This window comes from Prinia subflava, chromosome 10 (assembly GCF_021018805.1).
Source record: "Prinia subflava isolate CZ2003 ecotype Zambia chromosome 10, Cam_Psub_1.2, whole genome shotgun sequence".
Taxonomy (NCBI): Eukaryota; Metazoa; Chordata; class Aves; order Passeriformes; family Cisticolidae; genus Prinia; species Prinia subflava.
In genome coordinates, this window is record NC_086256.1 from 3,212,189 (window position 1) to 3,233,752 (window position 21,564).

At 45.8% G+C, this 21,564-nt stretch overlaps 2 protein-coding genes across 3 annotated transcripts in view; one reads left to right on the plus strand and one right to left on the minus strand.

The window, feature by feature from the left end:
- The first annotated feature begins 11 nt into the window (after positions 1–11).
- On the plus strand, positions 12–8,681 carry LOC134555412 (cytochrome P450 2J2-like). Of its 2 annotated transcripts, none has more exons than XM_063406975.1 (10): positions 12–157; positions 2,260–2,564; positions 3,074–3,236; positions 3,384–3,533; positions 4,040–4,200; positions 4,584–4,760; positions 5,047–5,182; positions 5,347–5,534; positions 5,957–6,095; positions 6,759–8,681. In XM_063406975.1, exons 2-10 carry the CDS (start codon positions 2,376–2,378, stop codon positions 6,932–6,934), a joined length of 1,479 nt encoding a protein of 492 aa, XP_063263045.1. In that variant the 5' UTR covers positions 12–157; positions 2,260–2,375; the 3' UTR covers positions 6,935–8,681. The 2 variants fall into 2 exon arrangements, with proteins under 2 accessions (XP_063263045.1, XP_063263046.1); XM_063406976.1 differs by lacking the exon at positions 12–157 and adding an exon at positions 1,561–1,910.
- Positions 8,322–21,564, minus strand: part of HOOK1 (hook microtubule tethering protein 1) — a 24,183-nt gene continuing 10,940 nt past the window's right edge. The window contains exons 9-22 of the mRNA XM_063406971.1: positions 19,380–19,546; positions 18,648–18,788; positions 17,362–17,563; positions 16,396–16,506; positions 16,014–16,101; positions 15,870–15,930; positions 15,317–15,457; positions 14,661–14,748; positions 14,294–14,328; positions 13,676–13,758; positions 13,161–13,261; positions 12,729–12,830; positions 11,996–12,064; positions 8,322–11,826 (exon numbers count right to left, since the gene is read on the minus strand). Coding sequence (XP_063263041.1) covers positions 11,668–11,826; positions 11,996–12,064; positions 12,729–12,830; positions 13,161–13,261; positions 13,676–13,758; positions 14,294–14,328; positions 14,661–14,748; positions 15,317–15,457; positions 15,870–15,930; positions 16,014–16,101; positions 16,396–16,506; positions 17,362–17,563; positions 18,648–18,788; positions 19,380–19,546 — 1,548 coding nt within the window. The 3' untranslated portion in view covers positions 8,322–11,667. The remainder of the gene's footprint in view (positions 11,827–11,995; positions 12,065–12,728; positions 12,831–13,160; positions 13,262–13,675; positions 13,759–14,293; positions 14,329–14,660; positions 14,749–15,316; positions 15,458–15,869; positions 15,931–16,013; positions 16,102–16,395; positions 16,507–17,361; positions 17,564–18,647; positions 18,789–19,379; positions 19,547–21,564) is intronic.

Genomic DNA, 21,564 nt, shown 5'->3' on the forward strand with positions numbered 1-21,564 from the left:
TGGTGGGAAGTCACGAGTTCAGCACTTCCCCCTGTTCCTGGCAAAGATTTGTGTCTGTGTGTGAGCAGCATGGACGGAGCGTGGGGCCGAGGAAGCGGCTGGGGACAGGACACCCTGCACGGTGGACACAGCTTCTTCCTGTGCCAGGTCTCTTCGGGTAAGAGTAAATTAAACATGCAACTTGTAGAGAATTTTTACATTTAAGTGACCAAGCATTTATGCTTAGAAATGTGCTTCACTTTGGACTATAGTCACAGCAAAGATTATTCTTTTTCCTCTTTTTTTTTTTTTCTTTTGCTTCTCACCTTTCATAAGTGACTTTTCTGTGGGTACCCACGTAGGATACGGAATAGTTAACAGGAAAAGAGGATTACACTGAGTTTTATTTTCACTGTTTTTCTCCTCTGTCCCCGGCAATAGCGGCTTTGCTGCGGTACAAAGCAATCCCTGTGCAATGGCAGATTTATGCCACAGGGGAGAGTCCTCTGCACATCCCATCCCTGCCACTGAGCTGTCCTTCCGACTGATCACTTTAATCCTACTGCGATTTTAATTATTGTTTCACAGTCACAGGCTCTCATGTTGTGTTTTTGTCTTTGTAAAAGAGAAGACATAAAGGATGGAGGGACTTTTTTTTTCACCTATGAAGTCTTCACCACTCGGGACTAGGCACTGGTTTCTCTCCATTTTTGTATTCATTGTGCTGTAGGTCTGACCTCTGGCATGTGGCTACAGCTTGTATTATTTGCACTGCCTTAGCAAATAAATATTGATCTCTTCTCTCTTTCATTTCCAACTTGTGTTTCTTCATTACTTTGAGGTTTCCTCCCCTACTCCTGGAGAGGATAAATGAAGTCATCTTCTTTTTCTTCTTTTTTTTTTTTTTTTTTTTTTTTTTAATTACATGAGGGGAAATACCAAAATGAAATGCAGTGATGCCATACCTTAAAGGCAGGAGGCATGAATTTGTTTAATTTTCAGGTGGATCCTCTCATGTCACTGCTGGCAAACACGTGCATCTCCAGGGGCTCATGCCTAAGTGTGCTTAAAAATCAGAGGTGAAAGGAGATGTTCTCCAGAACAGGCCTCTCCATTTAAATTCCACAATAGAACAGAGATTTGACTTCTCCAGCTTCCCAAGTGTAGGGGTTATGGAGAAAATGTGCATGGCATCACTCCAGTGGCTCTGCTGCACCTCTGTGCCTTGTCATCAGCACTGGACCATCCCAACAGCCACAACTGATGGCCCAAAAGAAAGAAAAGGAACCCAAAACGTCCCCAGAGCAGGAGGTGGCAGCTGATGACTGCGAAGGGCTGTGACAGAGCCATGTGGTGCAAGGGCAAAGTGCTGCTGCTCCCTCTTCTTTCACAGTCAGCCACAACATCCACCTCAATATTCCACAAGGTCCACGTGCACAAACACCTCCCTGACCCAGAGCTGCTCCTGGGTGAGAAAATGTGGCACATTCTGCTGCCAAGGGCCCCAGCCTGCAGAGCTGGCACCTGCATCGGCCTCCCAGCGCCTTCTGTGGGGCTTTGGGAGCAGCTCCACCACGGGCTGTGACCCAGAGGACAAGGCAAGGGGAAGGGATGGCAGGAGAGCTCCAGGCATGGCTGGAGCCAGCAGCTCTGCCTGCACTCTCTGGTGCAGATCAGAAAGTGACGGTGCCTCGGAACCGCTGAGTTCCGGGACAGCTGTTTGCTCTCAGCCCACGTCACCCAAACACGGAAACACGAAACTGGATGAGTCACATTGTTTGTGAAAGCTTTGTGCACCCTTATCTCAGATGTCCCCTGAGAGCTGGGGCTTGGCCCGGGACTCCTCCTACCAGGAGTGAGCTGCTGTGAACGGGGAAAGCACGAGGCTCTGGGCTCCCTGGCACCGAGAGCTGAAACTGGCTGGTGGCACGGTGAGGGCAGGAGGGGCAGGGGCATCCTGAGGGATGGGCTTGGGGAAACAGCGTGCTGAAAGTGCCAGGCTTTAATCTCGATCCCACAAAGCTCATTTCTGCCCTTTAGACAAGGGCACGGAGCACTGGGGTTTAGGAAAGTACTGAGGGAGGCTGGAGGGGAAAGGGGAAACTGAGGGTGTTCTGGTTTGTGGTGGGTGATTTTTGTAATCAGATCAGAGGGAGTGTTTCAGTTTAATCAAGAAGGGGTTTAATCCTTTCTGAAAGGTAAGAAAAGCAGGAGTCTGAATGTAGCCTGGAGAGCAGGCAGCAAAATCCACTCCTTGCTGTCCTGTGTTTGCACCCACAGCTGTGCCAGCAGATCACCCATCTGCCCCTGGCCCTGGGGGCCTCAGCGGTGCCCGGTGAGCTCCACCTGCCTGACCTGCTGTGGGACACGTCCCTGTGGAGCCCCACCATCCAGCCATGCTGCACTTCCTCTGGGACAGCATCTCCCTCCAGACAGCCCTCATCTTTCTCCTCGTCTTCCTGCTCATCACAGACTACATGAAGAACAGAAATCCAAAGGATTTCCCTCCCACCCCCTTCCGCCTTCCCTTTTTGGGGCACCTCTACCTCATGGACTTCAAAGATCCTGTGCTCACCGTGGAGAAGGTATGTGGGTGGTGAGCAGTGTGGGAAAGGGATGGAGGGATTGCAGCTACACATCCCTGGCCATGCAGGAAAAGGGATGACCCAGACCCCACAGGTGAAGGCAGCAGGAGGTTTGCCCTCATCGGTGACATTTACCTGAGTACAAGCAGGGTGACAAGCGTGGAGTGATTCCATGGGCAAAGGTCCCACAGGTGCAGTCACAGATACACAAACCCTACAGGTCTGAGTAGGGGCTGGAATGGAGTGAAACAAGAACTGGAAAAACATAGGACTGAAAAATCAAACCTGGTGAAGTTTACTTGATTTATGGGCAATTAACACCATCTCCAGATCACTGATTCCAGAAAAGAGGAAAGAAAAAAGACTGTGCCCTCAGGCACAGTGCACACGTTCTGTCTCCCCTCCCACCCTTCCCTTATTTTTACCTATGTCCCCTGACAGGACTGTCCTGGTCTCACCAGGAGCACTTCTTGCAAATGTAAACCCCTTTTGTTTATGTCCCCTCCCAGCTAAGTAAAAGATACGGTGACATCTTTGGCCTGCACATGGGCAGCATGAGGGTTGTGATGGTAAATGGGATGCGGCTGATGAAGGAAGTGCTCGTAAACCAAGGGGACAAGTTCCTGGACCGTCCTGACATTCCCATCGACGAGGAGATCTTCACCAAGATGGGTGAGTGATCCCTCAAGACATGCCCCAGCTGAAGGTCCAAACCTTGACCCTGCAGGGGTCTGAGCCAGCTGGGGACAAGGCAGAGCCCTGGAGCTTTTCCCCCTGAGCTGGGGATCGGCCCTGGCTCACGGGGGCTGCTCCTGCCAGGGCTGATCACCTCCAACGGGCACCTGTGGAAGGCACAGAGGAGGTTCACCCTGAGCACGCTCCGAAACTTCGGCCTGGGGAAGAGGAGCCTGGAGGAGCGCATCCAGGAGGAGTGCCGGTACCTCACCGAGGTGTTCCGGGATGAGCAGGGTGAGTGCGTGGCCCTCAGCAGCTGTAGAGGCCTGTTATAATTTCACTGCATGCTGAAAAATAGCCCACCTTGCAAGGGATGCTACAACCCTGCCAGCATCCCTGCTCCTTCCTGCAGGTGCTTGGCCCTCCAGCTGGCTGGGGAAGGCAGCAGGCAACACCCACAGCATTATTCACAGCCCACCTTCAGCCCACTCCTCTCTGGGAAATACCGTGTGTGCGTAAATGCTGGTGCTCCCAATGAATTCAAGTGACACCCTGCAGACCTTGCTTTCCAAAGTAAACAAATATCTCCATAAGCTGGTTGGACTGGGACCACTGAGGTTGCCCTGCCAAGCTTGGCCAGCTCATGGGGTCAGCCAGGCACCCCAGGAAAGCACTGACACAGGACAGTGCCCATTAGGGACCTCTCATTTCATTCACATTTCTTGTCTATTTTACCTCTGATGTGTGTTTCCTTTCTCTTCTGAGAAGAGTGGAAGAGAACTGATCTTTTTCTTCTCCAGGGAATCCATTCAATCCTCAGCTTAAAATCACCAATGCTGTTTCAAATGTCATCTGCTCCCTCATCTTTGGCAATCGGTTTGAGTACCACGATGAGGATTTCCAAAGGCTGCTGAAGCTGATGAATGACATTGCTGTCCTCCATGGATCTGTCACAAGCCAGGTACAGCCCTCCTGCCACCAACCCAGGGCCACAGTTTCTTCTCTGGAGTCAACCTCAAAGCCCCAGTGTTGTCATCACCAAACCTGCCCTCCCCTATTCCAGGTTTACCTGTCATTTCTTCCTTCCTTCTGTTTAAGTTGTGCCATGCTCATGCTGCTCTCTCTCACACAAAATCACTTTTCCTGCCCACTGATTGCCAACCTGCCTGCTGAAATATTGAGTAATACACAAGTTACCCATAATGAGAATTCTGCTCTTCTGGAGCTGAGCTGTTTCCATCAGCTCCAGAAATTCAGCTAGTGCAATCACAGGCCAAGGTCTTGATGTCAGAAGAGTTTTTAAAGTCCTTTATTAAATTTGTCTTTCTCCTTTTATGTTCAAAGCTGTACAACAACTTCCCATCTTTAATGAAGTACTTACCTGGACCCCACCAAACCATTCTTAAACACTGGAAGATAGTGAAAAAATTCATTCAAGAGCAGATCAGCAAACACAAGGAGGACTGGAACCCCTCAGAGAGCCGGGACTACATCGACAGCTACCTGCTGGAGATCTCCAAGGTCAGCAATGGGGAGAAAACGTCCCTGGAGTGGGGCTTAGAAACCTCCCTGGAGTGGGGCTTAGAAACCTCCCTGGAGTGGAGGCTTAGAAATTTAGTGGGATGGGAAACAAGCCCGAATTCTCCATCTGAGCTGCCTGTGTGGCCTTTTGTAAGCTCAGGACAGACATCAGGTTCAGGCCACCCACCAGCAGGATGGGGATGCAGGGGGTCAGCAGCTTCTGCCAAAATCCAAGTGCCAGGACACCCTCACTGCTCCTGTGGCACTAACACTCCTTCCCCTGAAGGGCCATGACAGTGACACCTTCCGGGATGAGCACCTCCTGGCCTGCACACTCGACCTGACGTTCGCTGGGACTGAGACCACGTCCTCAACCCTCCGCTGGGCTTTGCTCTTCATGGCCACACACCCAGAAATTCAAGGTACAGTTAACAGAAAGTCGGTGTTCTCCTCTGTTTTTATCCCTCACAGCTTTGTGAAAGACCAGTTGGGAATGTCCCCACACTCACATAAGAGGTGTAGACAGTGGCCCAGGTCCCTTGCTCCATGGTTTTTTCCCCTGGGCTCACTCCTGCCCTTTCCCCAGCGCGGGTGCAAGCCGAGATCGACGCTGTCATCGGGCAGGCGCGGCTGCCGGCCCTGGAGGACAGGAACAGCCTGCACTACACCAACGCTGTCATCCACGAGGTGCAGAGGAGAGGCAACGTCATCCCCTTCAATGCGCCCAGAATGGCAACCGAGGACGCCTACGTGGGTGGCTACTGCATCCCAAAGGTAAAGCCCAGAGTGCTTTACCTCCACTCTACTCCAGCTCCCAGGTCCCTCCTGTGCAGGCGCTGTCCCTGCCCTGTCCAGAGTTCACTCCTGCTGAATGTGGATTTTTGCCATCCAATGTTCTCCAGCTCCCTGAGTGGTGCCACACCCCCACACGCCTTTGAGGCACTGATCCCAGCTCTTACAGGGACTTTGGCCCAAGAGTACTACAGATAAAAATTATGCTGATGAGGGAAAAATGCAGTTATGTAACTGCACCTCCAAACAGATAAGAAGGGGAAAATCTGGGCCTGCAGTGGGGTGTTGCACAAATAGTTTGACTAAGGATGTTCTTCATGGAGAGGAGACTGAAGATAAAACCACCCCTCCTGCTGCCAGTACCAGAGAACTGTGTGTGATTTATTTTTCTTTTTTCCTCTTAGGGCAGTCTTGTAATGGCAAATCTAACCTCTCTGCTGTGTGACAAGAATGAGTGGAAAACCCCACATACTTTTAACCCCGAGCATTTTCTGAAGGATGGGAAGTTCTGGAAAAATGAGTATTTTCAACCATTTTCTATGGGTAAGATTTCCTGAATTGTGGTGCACATGTGGGCTTGGGTTTCCAGCTGAAGCAGGGAGACGGAGAGGAAAACAGCAATGGAAAGGGCAGACACACCCTGGCAGGTGCTGCTCACAATGCTCCCACGGCCTCCCCAAAGCACCACAACCACACTTGGAGCCCTTTCTTGTCTCTTTTCACATGCACACAAGAGAAATGAGGATGAATAAGAAGATTAAAATAACAAAATAATGTAAATTCCAGAGACCTTAGGAACATCTCCACTGAGGCCATTGCCCTGTGCTCCTGCTCCCACATGGCTGAGACCTCCAGGAGCCTCCCTGTTGCCACCACAGTGTTCCCCAGCCAGCAGCTTCCATGGGGAAGTTGCTTTTAGCCCATTTCCCACCCCAGCAGCACCAGAGGAGACGTGGCTCTCTTTGGTGAGCTCTCCCAGCATGGGCACATCCAGGTCGTGTGTGTGTGAATTGTCCTCACAAGGTCACGCAATCTGGGGGGCAGACCATGCTGTAATGCCAAAGTTATTATTGGGAAGCTTGGTTTGGGTTGGAAAACTCATCCAGGAAGGGGTAACACAGCTGGACCACGGTGCTAAGGGCAGGCAGAAGCATTTTCAGCAGCAGCAGCACAGTCTGAGCATGCTGTGGGCTGCTGTCTCCACAGGGAAGCGTTCCTGCCTGGGAGAGCTGCTGGCCCGCTCCGAGCTCTTCCTCTTCTTCACATCCCTGCTCCAGAAATTCACGTTCCAGGCGCCCCCGGACACGGCGCTCAGCTTCCGCGGCGTGCCGGGCATCGCGCTGGCCCCCGAGCCCTACAAGATCTGTGCTGTGCCTCGCTAGGGAGGGCCTGGCCATCATCCTCACAGGAAAATCCTCTGGGGGGGCTGAAAACCAGCCCTTGACAGCTCCAGGGGAGGCTGGGTGGTTTCTTTCTTTCAAAGCAATTACAAAATCATTTCTTTTACAAGCAGACCTTGCACTCTGTATCCCATGATGTTGGGATCAGCCTGGGAGATACCAGGGCATTATTAGGCTCTCCCTGTAAATTAATGAGGGACTTCCCTAATTTTATGAGGGATGGCCATGGTTCACCTTGGCAAAATGAGGGACACTTTAGAGACTGCACTTTGGAAGCTGTGGCTGGGTTCAGTAGGAGAGCCAGACCAGCCTCTGTTTTATAACATTAACACAAGAATTAATTTCACATTCCCTTAATATGTACTTCTCTAAAAAAAGTCACTCTAACACCTGTAACTTACATCAATAAATCTTTATCAAAACACTTTTGTCATGAAGTGTTCTGCAAAGTGAAGACCAATGCAGCCATGCCCTCCCTGTGTCTCTACCCCTGCACTGCAGGAGGTTGGCACTGTAAAAGCAAAGGCAATTCCTACAGGAGTGATGGAAAAATGATCCTGGAGCACAGCTGGAATTACAATATGCAAAATGCTCCCTGTCTCCCTGCCCAGCATCTCGGGGTGCCCGCTGTGTCCGAGGGCAGCGGGGTGAGCTCCAGCAGCACTCGGTGCGGTTGAGCTGCACTCAACAGTGTGACAAGGAAAAGGTGCCTTGGAAAATAACAGCAGCAAGTTACTACTGTGAACCATCATCTGCACAATGAAACAGTCCCAAGATTGGCAACCAATGGTTAACGCCAGTAACTGCACTGAACTGGGCAACAGCAGCACCACGAGGACCCTGTGGAGGCCCCCAGGGAGAAGCTGCAGCCCCCAGGAGCAGGAAATCAGCACAGCACCAGGAACACACCTCCAGCTCCTGCTCTCCTGCCGAGGAAAGGAGCAGAAGGCAGCTTTTTCCTCTTTCCAATTTCCCCTGGAGTACAGCTCACCTCTTCCCAGAGGAAGCAAATTTCTCCCAGTTGAACACAGAGCTCCTGGCACAGCTCCTTCAGCACCGGCTGCGTGGGGGTTCTGCCACCTCATTTTCTGTGCCAGTGGAAACAAGAGCTTGGACTGAGATGCTGTTCCTGGTACTTGAGGCTGTTTCACAGACCAGTAAGGTGCAGAAATGAGGACACGTGGTGGGACACAAACCCGTTCATTTATTAAATGCACATTTGTCCCATCCCACTCCCAGGGAGAGCCTGGTCAGCCCCAGACCTCCACCCCTCCTCCCCTCATAGCAGCTCCCACACCTCCCCTCACAGATCAGAGAAACACCAGCCAGGGGCATTCAACACACGGCTTGGAATAAAGACACCAAAGAATTCATTTTAAAAATCTTTATGTGAATATAAAAGGATTTTTCCCAAAGAAAAAAATACAACCAAAAGTTTAAAAATTAGTGCAATTTTTCGAGTTCTATGTGACACAGTGTTTACATTTGTTTTAAACAGAAGATGTAGACACCGATACACTGAAAACCTCAACTCCACCTTTAGGGGAAGGGGGAAAAGAAACAAGTAAGAAAATTATTGTACTAGACACTACCAACTCCTAAACAATTGTTTGCATTTTCTAATTTCTAAACTATTTATGGCTAACTAAATAGAACATCAGTATTGCTTATATTACTTATTTCCAAGTAAGTGTATATCATAGAAAATAGAATACCCATATATTTTTTTTCAATGAACAAAAAAATCAGGTGAAAATTTATTTTCCGTGAATGTTTCTTAATCCACTATATAATAAGGTTGTTGCAAAAGAATCTTCTCAAAACTGCTGCCTGACCCATCTTGAGTAAAAGAACCCACTAGTCCATATTTTGAATTATTGCTATAAAACACTTCTCTTCCATAGTAATTAATCTTATATAAAAATAATTAACAAATGATATGTCAATCAGAACATATTTTTTGTTTCTTTGGATCTCCATTACCCGTTTTACTGGAAGCTGGCTAAATTCCTAACAATGCTGTTTAACTTCAGCAGCAGTCAGAGATTTCACCTCTTATTTGAGCCTGCTCTGAACGGTGCTGATGGGACAAATTCAATTTTTGGGAGAGCCCAGGGCCTCCCTGCTCCCCTGCACCACAGGACAGGGACTGCCAGAGCCTGTCAGAGCCTGGGCACAGCTCAGCTGGAACCAGCAGCGCCTTCAGCAGCTTTTTGTTCTGACAGGAGCAAAGCAAACCTCAGAATGATCCCGATCTGATGGTCCTCCCTGCACAGGCAGATGAGCTGAAGTGAATGCAACACCATGGCTTATAATCCAGAATTTATTTCCACACATCGTTCCTCGTCCACAGGACAGAACCCAGGTTTAACCAGTCCTAGAACAGCTGCTTTAAACAGGTTCTCAGTCCCAAAGAAACCCTGGAATTCACAGGCTTCACTCTTAACAGTGAGGTTTGGAAAAGTCCCAAATAAGCAACATCTCATCCAACACCTGAAAACCAAATTCATTTTGGTAACCCCAACTTGATTACTGGGGACGACTGTGCCCTGAAGAGGCTGATCTCTGCCTGGGGTTCAGGACTTCAATTCTTCCATCACTAGTCAGAAGACAAACTTCCAATTAAATGAGAGGGAGGTTCTTGGCTGGTTTTGGTCCCAGGGTCTGCAGTTTTGAGAAGTGTAAGTCAAAAACATTTGCTCCAAGTTTGTCACTATTCAGCACCTGACAGACTACGGACACAGCTCCACTACTGGGAGAAGTACACAAATCAAGCCTACCAACTACAGGAGTATTTGAAGGACATCCATGAAAGTTTCCATGCTGCAAAGAACAAGGGCTAAGAGACCCACTCAACACCATCAGAGACAGCTCCACGTTTCACTAGAACACACCAAACACCAGACTCTAGGAATGGAAGCATCTTGCTAAGACCTAATCTCCTGCTCCACTGCTCACCACCACCTCCCTCCCACCCACAGCACCAGCAGAGTAAATATGCACCTTAAAAACACCAACCACCAACACCACTGCAGCAATAACAGACCTCAAACCCCACGAGGTAGTCCAAAGAAGCACAGAGTCCTGAAGAACACCACCACAGACAGCTCTGCAACAGCCCTGGCTCACGCCACTTTAAACATTCCTCCTTTTGAAGGAGGAAATCTGCTGAATGCCTATCCATACACACAGCACTGCAAAACAACCACCACAACTAAGAAGCGACCCCAAGTACCAAAGATGAATGCATGCCTTTTCTCTGGCATTGCATGCAGTGCCCAGTTAAAAGTTTAAGATGTTGGGGAAGGAAGAAGTCAAAGGACAAGCTGTAGTAAGGGGCAGGCAAAATGACACATTGTCCAAATGTCACAATTCAAAATAAAAATTCTGCAAAGCTGAACCCTGTTCTCAAATCAAAGATGGCCTTAATGGTGAGACAGGTGAGTTTTCATTCTCACAGGCAGCTGAATTTTATATTAGATGGTGATCTGGTACAGCACCCTCAAATACTTAATTTAAGTGTATTCATTTCATTTTAAGGGCTGCTGCAATTTTATTTTATTTAGCTATGGGTATAATGAACTTATTCTAGACCATTTGCAGAGAACAGACATTAACAAGTTTCCTAAAAATACAATTCAAAACAAGAGTTAAGACATTTGGGAAATGAAGTCACAGGTTTTGTGAGAGACGACAACTTCCTGCACACAGATTTCAGGTATCAACCCCCATTTCATCTTCTATCAAACTATTACAGTTTATGCACTTCTGTCCCTGCCAACAAACAACCTCTGCTGCCAGCAGCTGCCAAAGCCAAACTCTCACTCCCCTGCCTGGCACAGTTAGTTCAGGACAACCAAAGTTAAACTACATTTAAAAAAGAGGAAATGTAATTTCCATGCATAGGGTTGTATAAGTAGGTTGAAATAAATGGGGCTCCTTCCCACTCAATCCCCTTTCTGCACATAAATGCAGTATACCAATATGCCAGAATTTAAAATATATCCCAGACTTTTGAGTCAGTATAATAGTTTTTTCTTACCCAGGAAAAGACAAGCTTTTTTTGGCTTCAAGTGAGTTCAACATCTTAAAGACAGGTTTTCCTCAGTGTATATATGCACCAACTTAAGCTTTGCTTATTTTTTAAATAAACTGAGAAATTCTGCTTCTCACAAAACAAATCCTGTCTTCTGTTACATAATAACTTGTACCACACTTGTATTTTCTTCTTCTATAAATGCAAGTACTTTCTTGCTTTTAATATTTTACTTTCTATTCTAAAAAAATCTTTTTTTAAAAGATGTTACCAATCTTTTAGATCCATTTTCAGGAAACCCAGCAAAAATGCCCAATATTGCCAGTTTCCTGAAGTGCACCTTTGCATAACATCTTCCCATTATAAAAGTCAACTTTCTAGCCCAAACCCACTTAAATAAACTTTTAAATATAGAGTGCCAAATTCCATATTTACAATATAATCTGAAGGCAAATAGAAATCTTTCAAGTTGTGCTTGTACATGCTGCAGGTATTAAATCTACTTGGAAAACTACGTGCTACCCTCTGGCTGATCACCTTAACCCCTTCCTGACAGGCTCTGATGTTGCAATTTGCAGCTGCCCACCATTCTAAGCTCCTCTTCCATCAAGCAGGTAAAGTGGAAGGTACGAAACATTTAAGGACACTTTAGCTGTGAGTTTTCCTCATGTCCTCGTGTTTAATCAGCTGTGGCCCCCGGCACTTTCACCGTCAGGTTCCTCCTGGTGTTGGTGACGTGGCGCTGCTGCGCCAGGAAGGAGCGGCCGGGCCCGGCCCCGCAGCTGCCACTGCTGCCCATCAGCCTGGACTCCATGCCCAGCTTCTGCAGAGTCAGGCTCTGCAAGGGTTAAACAACAACTTCAACCACAGCACAAACAGAGGGAAAAAATTACCCACCCTGCTCGTGCTCACTGAGTGTGCACAGGGATCTTTTCCGCTGTGTTTCTCAGGTTAACTGAGATTTAACTGCAGCAAAAGCTGTTTGAGCAGGTGAATTCCTGACCCACCTTGTTGTACCACGCAGTTACAATCAGCTTCTCCTCATAGTCACGTAGCTTGGCCATTTTGTATTCATTCTGCAAGGAGACAAATCTCAGTTAAAAAACAAATTTATCTGCATAAACTTGCTGCAGTCCACTGAGTGAAATAAACACAGCAGCAGAAATGCTTCAGTACACAGAATAACTAGAAAGCCTGGAAGTACAAAGATACTTTCATAAAAAACTGAGAAATAAATATCAGCCTGCTTTAAGAAGGGGCTAAGCTGCACAAGTTGTGGTTAGAAACACAAATGAAACTTGGAAGTGTACTCTGAGGGTTTGTGTGGGGAAATGCACAAGAGGTCTGCTGTGTATCAGCAAATCTATAAATAATTTAGTGATTTTTCACCTGAAAAGAATGTACCTCCAGTGACTAATTGCTATTACATAATATACTTCCCTAGTACTCATTACATAAAAGAAATGTGAGACCACAGCATTTATGCAGTCAGACCTATCAGCCCACTGAATCATGCTGAGGAGTTCTGTATTTGCAACTATTCCAACTAGTCCCATCAATATTCTGTGACACTCAATGCACCTCCCCAAATTTTTTTGATATTTGGACCACTATCAACAATCCTTTCAGAATTTCAGCCAAGCAGATTTTACTGAATCACTAAGAAACAATATCTTGAATGCCTAACATCAGAAACAGAGCATATTAGAAGTAATCATTAAATATATGTAAAATTTTTACCTCTAGTGTTTCAATTCTTTTGTCTTTTTCCAATATCTGTTTTCTGAGCAACATAATTTCTGCTGATGCTGGATTTAGCTTGGGGTCTAAGGTTTTTATCACCTGGACAAGACAAAACAGGAGCATTACAGGTCAGTTTGGTTCTCAGCAGCTCTGCACAAACATCTCTGCATCTCCTCTGCTCAAGGAGGAAGGTGAGCACAGGCTGGGCACTGGGCAGGCTGTCACACTGTAAACTGAGGAATCCTTACTGCACCTCATGCTCAGCCTAAACCCTGTTTGTTCTCTCAGACTTAACTCACTGCAGTTGAACAATCTCACTAAAAATGCAACTTGCAGCTACTGCTTTTAATTGGGAGGTGGGGACACCCACTCAATCTGTTTAACCATTGATGAGGGAGGAAAGCATATGTTCAGAAACATGCCACTCACATTCCTTGCTTTTTCAAGGTACATTTTGTATCTTTCTTCCATTGCTTTCATATCCTCATCTTTTTTTCGTAAAGCTGCTTCCAGCTCTCCAATCTTCTGGGCTGTTTACAGAAATTATCAACAAAGACACACAAAATAAAAACAGACATGGTACTTTCAGGGCTTCTGTGTTCTTCTGATTTCACCATCCCTCAAATAGAGAACGATGTAGAAGTTAGAAGTTTAAGTGTAGAAGATTTAAGTTCTTATTTTTGTTTCAGCTGTCCCACCTGACCCTGCAATCCCCGAATTTTGCAGCGCACTGTTTAACAAACCTCACCCCTCCAGATTCTCTCCCTGCTCACCACCACACACAGAACCCCTCCACAGCCCCAGCTCAGAGTTAAAGCTCAGCTGCAGCACCCAGACAAGTGTCCCATGGTCCAGTGGATATGGGAACCATTTCAGAAGAAACTTAACACAGGTCTGATTAAAAAAAAAATACCAAAAAAAAAATCCCCCAGGAGACAACTCACGGTTCTGGCTGTCATCAGGCTGGAGCTCTGCCAGATCAGCCTCCTTCTTCTGTAACTCATCATGGACCTCGTTCAGCTTCTCCCTGTGAATGAAACGTTGGGCGAAGGATTAAGCTCACAAATAATTCCAGGTTTAACAGCTGGAAGCTTAAACTTAATGACAGAAGTATTTAAATAACTTTTTGAGCTCCAGCAATTCCTCAGGGTTTGAATGGACATATTAATATCATAAAAGTTGTGACTTCTGACTTGATCCTCCTTTAGTTAAAACCAGGAAAATGAACAATTAAGCATCCTCTTATCAAGAAATACATCTGCTGAAAGGACTGGAAATACTTCAGCAGAGTGGAATATATTTTGAGTGATGGTTTTAGCAGTCTGTTGTAGACTCAGAACAGTTAAAATGCTGGTGGTGATGAGGAGACAGTGACGTGGTACTGGTACTACAAGATCATCATGGTGAGAGTAAACAAAACTACAACATTAATACTTAACTCACTTCAGGCATAATTCTCAAATCAGTGGCTTAGAAAAACAAGACATCCCCACCAAGATTTAAGATTTCCTGTGCTCTGTTTAGTATAAATAAGCTATTGTGGATGCATGAGCCTTACTTACATGTGTGCTGCCAGTTTCTGCTTCAGGTTGCTGGACTGTGAAAGGAGAGATAAAATTCAGTTGGATTTCAGTATTTCATACCATGCAGCATTAAAGTGCTCTTACAAATCAGCCAGGAATGCTTAGCACAACTAAATAAGCCAAAGCAAATAAATCCATTGAATGATAAAACCAGGGACTTTTAAAGTAAAGTAGAAGGGTTACAGTTCCATAGAAGGAATCACATAAAACATGAGCTTTTCAATTGAACTGCAGTTGATATGGAGGCATTTCTCAGAAACACTGAAAAAGAAGATGCACATCTAAACAAAGGACTTGATGCTGCACTGGAGGACTTTAAACAAAACCTGCAAAATGTTTCACTTACTCCTTCAGTCTTGGATCCCTGCTCCTGTAAGGTCTTTTGCAGATCTTCAATCTGCTGCTGTAATCCTCCAATACGCTCTTCATTGAGCCTTTCATGAGGAAAACACAGTTATTGTGTGTTCTATCTAAATAGTTCACAGACTATTTTCTGTTCCATTAGTTTTTCAGAGGGTGTACCCAGCATAACTTAAGCCACAAATAAACTGATTTCAAATGCTTTTAGTTTGACTGGAACTTCTGCTGAAACAAACACCTGGAGCTTCACTGAACATTATATAATGAAATTCCTGTAGTCATTTTAAGTTTTCAGAAAATGTAACTACCAAAGATTTTCCTATCCCAGAAAATGTTTTAGCATTCACTGATAGAAAATTCATGGTCTAACAGTCTGAAGTTCTAGAAACAGAGTTCACATCCATTCTTGGTCTACCAGGAATCACTCAGAGTGAAGAGTGTCCTGTAAGCGACCCTTCCTCCAGAGTATGGAACACACAGATCTACCACATTCAAACCCCCTTCCTTCTTCCCTGCTTGTTAATCCTTCGTTTATGATTATCCTGGTGAAATAAAAGGTCCTTACAGCACAGATGCAAGGCCCAGGCCACCCTCAAACTCCTGAGATCCCTCTCGTTGTGTTTTGATGGTTGCAGCCCTCACCTTTTCTCGGTTTGCAGCTCGTTCACTGCCCGGTGCTTCTGCTCCAGCTGCTCCTGGAGCTCTGCAATCCGCTCGTTCTCTGAGCCCTCCTGCTTCAGCAGCAGCATCTTGTTCTCATGCTGCAGCCGAATGAACATTTCTCTGAATCAAAAACAACAAAAAGTTGGTTAAGAAGGTGACTAAGAGGAGGGAGTAATAGTCCTGCTCACTCCCCCAACCTGAAGTGAGCCAAGCAGGTTGTGCTTAATGACATAATTGAGGTAACAATGGAATTTGCTAATAAAAGGTAACTTTGAATGTTTGAAAACTTTAAGAGATATGAGCAGAGGCTTAAATTGTCACTCCAAACCCAGATTTATATATAGAATCTGATATGGTTTTAAGAAAAATAGCAAAGTAATTTAAGTCTGGGGAAATAATTATTACCACCTATATGGGGGCAAAGCAAGGAGTGGGATAAAGAATCACACTGATGAAAATACTGAACTTTCACAGAGGCACTGTGCTGCCCCACCTGTGAACATCCCAAACAACCTCCACCTTTGGGTCTCACCTGTATTCCACTGGCAGAATTTCAGCAGCAAGATTCTCATGGCTTTTGAAACGAGATTCACCTGCAATCACAGGAGGGGTTTCACTCAGCACACTTAAAGAAACCTCTAATCCAACCAAGAGAGTCTCTGAGAGGAAGCAGTACCTGTCTGACTCAGGTGGTCCTGCTGCATCTGCGCACACCGCAGCTCCTCGTTTGTCTCTCTCAGTGCATCACACTGCACTATCAGCCTCTAACAAGACACATTGCAGGTGCAATTAGGTCAGGCTGCACCACTTTTAAGACCAAATAACATTAATCAGAAGTAAGAATGACACATGCACATTTTAGGTTGGTCTTGATGATCCTGGAGATCTTTTCCAACCTTCATGATTTGATGATTCTATGTTATGTTTTATACACGAATGCACACACACACAGGGCACTAAACTTCATTTTTACGGTGGCACTACTTCCAGGAAGGTTCTCCTTAAGCACAGGATCTAAAGAGATTTATGTGCTCCAATAAACTCTTGAAGGGACTTACCTCTTTTTCTTTCATTAAAGCTTCATGTTTTTCTTCGAGTCGCTTCATTTCGAATGCCAGCTTATCAGCTCTTTTGGATTCCTCAGACAGTTTGTTATGAAGCTCCTGGACCTTTTCATAAAAGCATTATTTAGCACAGGAATGTTGCAAGATGCTGCTTTTAAAAGCTACATTAAAACAGTCCCTCCTGCCCAATTCAGCAAAAATAAAAAACTTGGCTCCTCAAGCTTAGAGAAGCAGAGATGGGATGGGATGGGATGGGGGCCTGTGTGTTTTGGGGGGGGGGTCATACTGATTTTTGATTGGTTGGTTTTGGGTTTTTGCTTGGGTTTTTTTCATTTAACTCTTTCCTAATGCTTACAGAAATTAATATAAAACTTCAATTTTCATGAAGAATGGTTAGAGTATGAGAATATAAGAATGTAGTGACAGGACAGGGGGAAAGGGTTCAAATTGAAAGAGAGCAGCTTTAGATCAGCTATTAGGAAAAAATTCTTTACTGTGAGGGTGGTGAGGCCCTGGCACAGATTGCCAAGGGAAGCTGTGGATGTCCCACCCCTGGAAGTGTTCAAACTCAGGCTGGACGGGGCTTGGAGCAATCTGGGATAGTGGAAAGTGTCCCTGCCATGGCAGTGGAATGGGATCATCTTCAAGGTCCCCTTCCAAGCCAAACCATTCCATGGTTCCACACAAACAATGTCAGTAAGAGCTGAACAACCTCTCCCAGGCACACCAATCGCCTCAGCCAGAGTAAAGAAGAAAAGCCCGCAGACCATGGACTCTCTCATCAGTTGAGAGGGCAGCCACAGTTAACCTTGCAAGTTTAACAAACAGGAAAAGCCCACGAGGGAACGGCAGGGTATGAAGGAGTTTTCACCCCTCAGAGATTCTAAAAGGACACTGCGGGGTTGTTAAGGTGTTCCCAGCTTAACAGGGGAGAAATGAACCTTTCAATCACAGCCCTACCTGTCTCTTGTAGGTCTCCAGCTGGGCTCGGGCTGCATTGGCTTTCCTGAGCTCGTCCTCCAGGCTGACGGTGTTGTGCATGTACATCATGTTGGTCTCCTGCAGCGACTTCACCTGCCTGCGGAAATCGTTCAGGTCCTGCAGCTTCTTCCTGTACACCTCCACCGTGGACTCCAGCTTGCTCACCTTGTCCGCAGTGGCCCTGGGGGTGCAAACAGCAGCCACAAGCAAAGGTTACAAAACTCAAGTTCTGCTGGCACACACTGTTTTCAAAGAGAGGTGACACGTGCTTAGCAGCACTTACATTTCACCGCTTTATTTTTAAATGTACAATCGACACAAACTTGCTTATAAAAGCTGAAACCAGCCAGCCTTCAAGGGAGACTGACAGCAACAGGCCAGAAACATGAGCAAGGTTAGTGGGTCAAATATCCCTGAGGAAATCTGTGGCACCACAACATCCTGTGCTAGACAGTCACCTCTAAACTCTGGTACCTGGTACATTCTCACTTGGGGGATTCCACAGAATTAGCACAGAACTGCTCCAGGAAAATGATCACTGGCAGATACGACCAAGAACTGTCAGCTGATGATTAAAAAAAATTCTACATGGGCAGAAAATATTGGGACCATAGCTTTAAAACTGATTTTACTATCTGTGTTTATTACCTGCATTCATATCTCACCAGGAGCAGGTACAAGAAAATAATTGAAAAAATCTATAGCTAGGATTTGTTTCAGATGTTATTTAAGAACCACTAAGTTAAACACCTGAAACCACTTTTCTTTCCATGTTTTATTCATATTATTTTATGAATAGCAGATCTGCTTTCACAATACAATTTATTTTTGATATTTCTTGGGTGGTCTGGTATTTAATACAGTTTACACAAGCTGGAATGTTACATTAAATTCTCATGAAGGTTACCGTGTGTTTCATCCTCATTTTGTTAATGATCTCTCTAACCTAATGCTAATCTCTCTAACCTAGAATGCTGATACCAAAAGTTTAAATTCTACTTGTATATATGGTTTTCTACATGAGAACTTCCACTTTCTGTCCCACACGAAGAAGCTTAAATTCTGTGGTCATTAATTCTGCTTCACAGACAAATTCCATGTGTTATTCCTGTCAAACAGAGCCCTCCCCTGAAAGCCTGCACTTCACCCCTGCTGTGCCAAAGAGCTCGTTCAGGTAAGATCTGCACAAGCAACACCTCAAAAGAATCTTGTTAAATACAAATCCTTGGATTTAGCCATTCAATCCTAATGACCCTGCTACATACCTAAGAATGTCATTTTCATCTTTCAAGGCTCTGGACTCCTCTGCCAGAGAGGTCAGCTCATTGTTTCGATGCTGCAGCTCAATCAGTTGCTTTTCTAGATCCTCACAATGCACACGATAATCATCTTTTGCAGCTTCAAGCCTACCAGATCAAAACCAGCACCTTGGTTAGGAACTCATCATTATTGCACAACTTCATTTAGCACTAGAATTACTAAGAAGAAGTAAGATAAAAGGGAAACTACTGATTTAAGTGGTTGGGAAACTGTTACAATAAACATGGAACATTTTGTTGTCTATCTGTTAAATCATAATGCATTGCACACTGCAAATTTATTACTTCAGTATCAAGGAATCACATGAAAAGAGATTTTGTTTCCCAGTGTGCATCACAGAGAGAGACTAATATGTGAAAGAAATCAGTTCAGTAGAGAGACATGGTGTTAGAGGTTTAGGGTTTGATTTGTTGACACACAAATGAGCACTCATTTTTCTGCCTTCCATCACCTTTTTGGAAGTACTAGAGGGCTATGCCAATTACATACTGGTACTTTTTATAGTAAGTAACAGATTCTTTTTCTTTTAAATATAAGGACTGTCTTAAAAACATGCTTATACAGCATTAGACAGTTTTTAATGCAAAAGAAACTGCGATGGAAAAGCCCCAAAGAGCACCAGAAATTTTCAGAGTAATTATACAAGTGAGAGATTGCAGGGAGAAATAATTTCATACCTGAAGTTTTCTTCTTGCAATTGTTCCAGCTGCAACTGTGCACTAAAATACTTTTTTGCAACCACAGTATTTGGATCATCAAGAGAATCATCTATTTGCTCTAGTCTGTCATTCATAATCTCATTTTCTGACATCAAGCTGTTTTTCTCATCCTGGAGGGCAGCCACCTAAGCACAGATAAAACAGCATGAACACTGTAAGAGCTGTCCAAAGAACTGAAGCAAGACAGGAATACATCACCAAATTAGTTTATGAAAAAGGCTGAGCGTTTAGAAGTTTTAGAATGCAGTTTACAGAGCACACTTGAGCATACAGATGCTTTAGTGTATGACAGTTATGAAGCACTACAGGAAAAGTCCCTCTAAATAAAAAGACAAATTTCTGTAACTGAAACCACGGTGAAAAGGCAGACAAAGGGATATGGAGAGATTGATATAAGAGCGATTGCTACTTCCATTAAAAACATCGTGGATATGTACAAAATCCCCTGAGTGTGCTGCACGGAGGGTCTGTGTTGTCTGTACCTGAGAGCCAGAAGCAGCAGGGCAGGGAGGGGAGGGGAGGGGAGGGGAGGGGAGGGGAGGGGAGGGGAGGGGAGGGGAGGGGAGGGGAGGGGAGGGGAGGGGAGGGGAGGGGAGGGGAGGGGAGGGGAGGGGAGGGGAGGGGAGGGGAGGGGAGGGCAGCCCCCGGGGCGGGGCAGGGAGGGCAGGGCAGCCCCCGGGGCGGGGCAGGGCAGGGCAGGGAGGGCAGGGCAGGGCAGCCCCCGGGGCGGGAGCGGGGCAGGGCAGGGAGGGCAGGGCAGGGCAGCCCCCGGGGCGGGAGCGGGGCGGGCCGAAGCGCAGCACGGACAGCCCGGGCAGCCTCGGCAGCGAGCATGCAGCGCCGGCAGCGCACACACGGTAAGCACGGCGGCTGCCACACTGCACTGACAGCGCCAGCCTCGCAGCCAGGGGGATCAGGAGGGCAGAACCTGCAATGTTTGCCTAGTGAAAGCTGCTGGGTTAATTTACACGTCCCGTCCAACACAAGAGCGCGCAGCGGGTGTTAGTCGACTGCATTTCAACAGGGACAAAAATGCTTTTCGGGTTATGTTTTCCTGAATTATGAAGTAAACCTACCTTTCTTATACTCTTGGAAAATATCAAGGAAGACTGAGACCTTACAAGTGAATTTATTAAGAATTAGTTTAAATGAGAAGCGTCAAGTCAATATTACGGCTTCAAATAAATAAAATAAAACATATCACGATGGCATTATTAAACAGATATAATTTACAGTATGCAATATTAAGAAACAATTCGTTCGTGATCATAATTTGAAAATCTATCAGTCAAACAGATGTAAAAGTCAAGCAGTAATTAATCTGCCACTTCATTAGGTGCTGGCTTTCGAGGGTCACTCCTTTTTATGTACCAAATGTCATTTGCTATTTAAATGCACACCTGTGAGTAGAGAGCACATCTGAGCCTTGCTCAGCCTCCTGTTCAAGGGTCAGCCACCCCTTAAGCGGGCACAACATTTGGACTTTTAGAATAGTCCTGAAACATCACTGGTGTGAGGCTTAAAAAAACCTAAAAACCAAACTATGACACAACTCAGAGCAAGTTTTACATCTTTGCTGGGAGCCTTCTCTTCTTTTTTTATCATTTCAAAGTAGAAGTGGTGTCACAGCCAACAGAACTTATGAGAAGAGGTTTTACAGACGGATCACAGTGTCAGAGAGCTGTGGTGTCATTACCTCCTCTGTTTATACTCAGCAGTGCCTTTGTAGCTGTGTGCCTTTACCTTTCCCTTGAACACCTTTCACCTCATCACCTATGATTAATTAATAGAGAATTCTGGAAGAAAAGCCAGGGAAGACAGGAGAACACCTGGGACTTCTGCAGATTCTTCTCACAGGCATTTTTAGGTCTTTGCCTTCACTAGGAAGCCTTACTGCTGCCCCAAGAAAAAAAGGTAAATTAAATAATAATTCAATTATAGCAGTAGCTCCCTGGGCATGGCAAGTAGCTCTGAGCTGCTTTAGACACAAGTATTCTGCTTTTTCAGCTGCCACTGTCAGTAAGAAATGTCAAACTGGGCTCTGCTTTTGTGGGTGTTCATTTCCAGAGGCTCACACAGCCAGTAGAGCTCTCTGGCTCCTACAAGATGCCACCCAAATGTTCTCTTTGTGCAGAGCCAAATC

What these genes read in the sequence shown, in the direction of transcription:
- LOC134555412 (XM_063406975.1), top strand. Translation starts at nt 2,376, where the DNA reads ATGCTGCACTTCCTCTGGGACAGCATCTCCCTCCAGACAGCCCTCATC. An exon ending in CTGTGCTCACCGTGGAGAAG is followed by an intron (nt 2,565 to 3,073) that starts GTATGTGGGTGG and finishes GTCCCCTCCCAG; the next exon opens with CTAAGTAAAAGATACGGTGA. An exon ending in ATGGATCTGTCACAAGCCAG is followed by an intron (nt 4,201 to 4,583) that starts GTACAGCCCTCC and finishes TTATGTTCAAAG; the next exon opens with CTGTACAACAACTTCCCATC.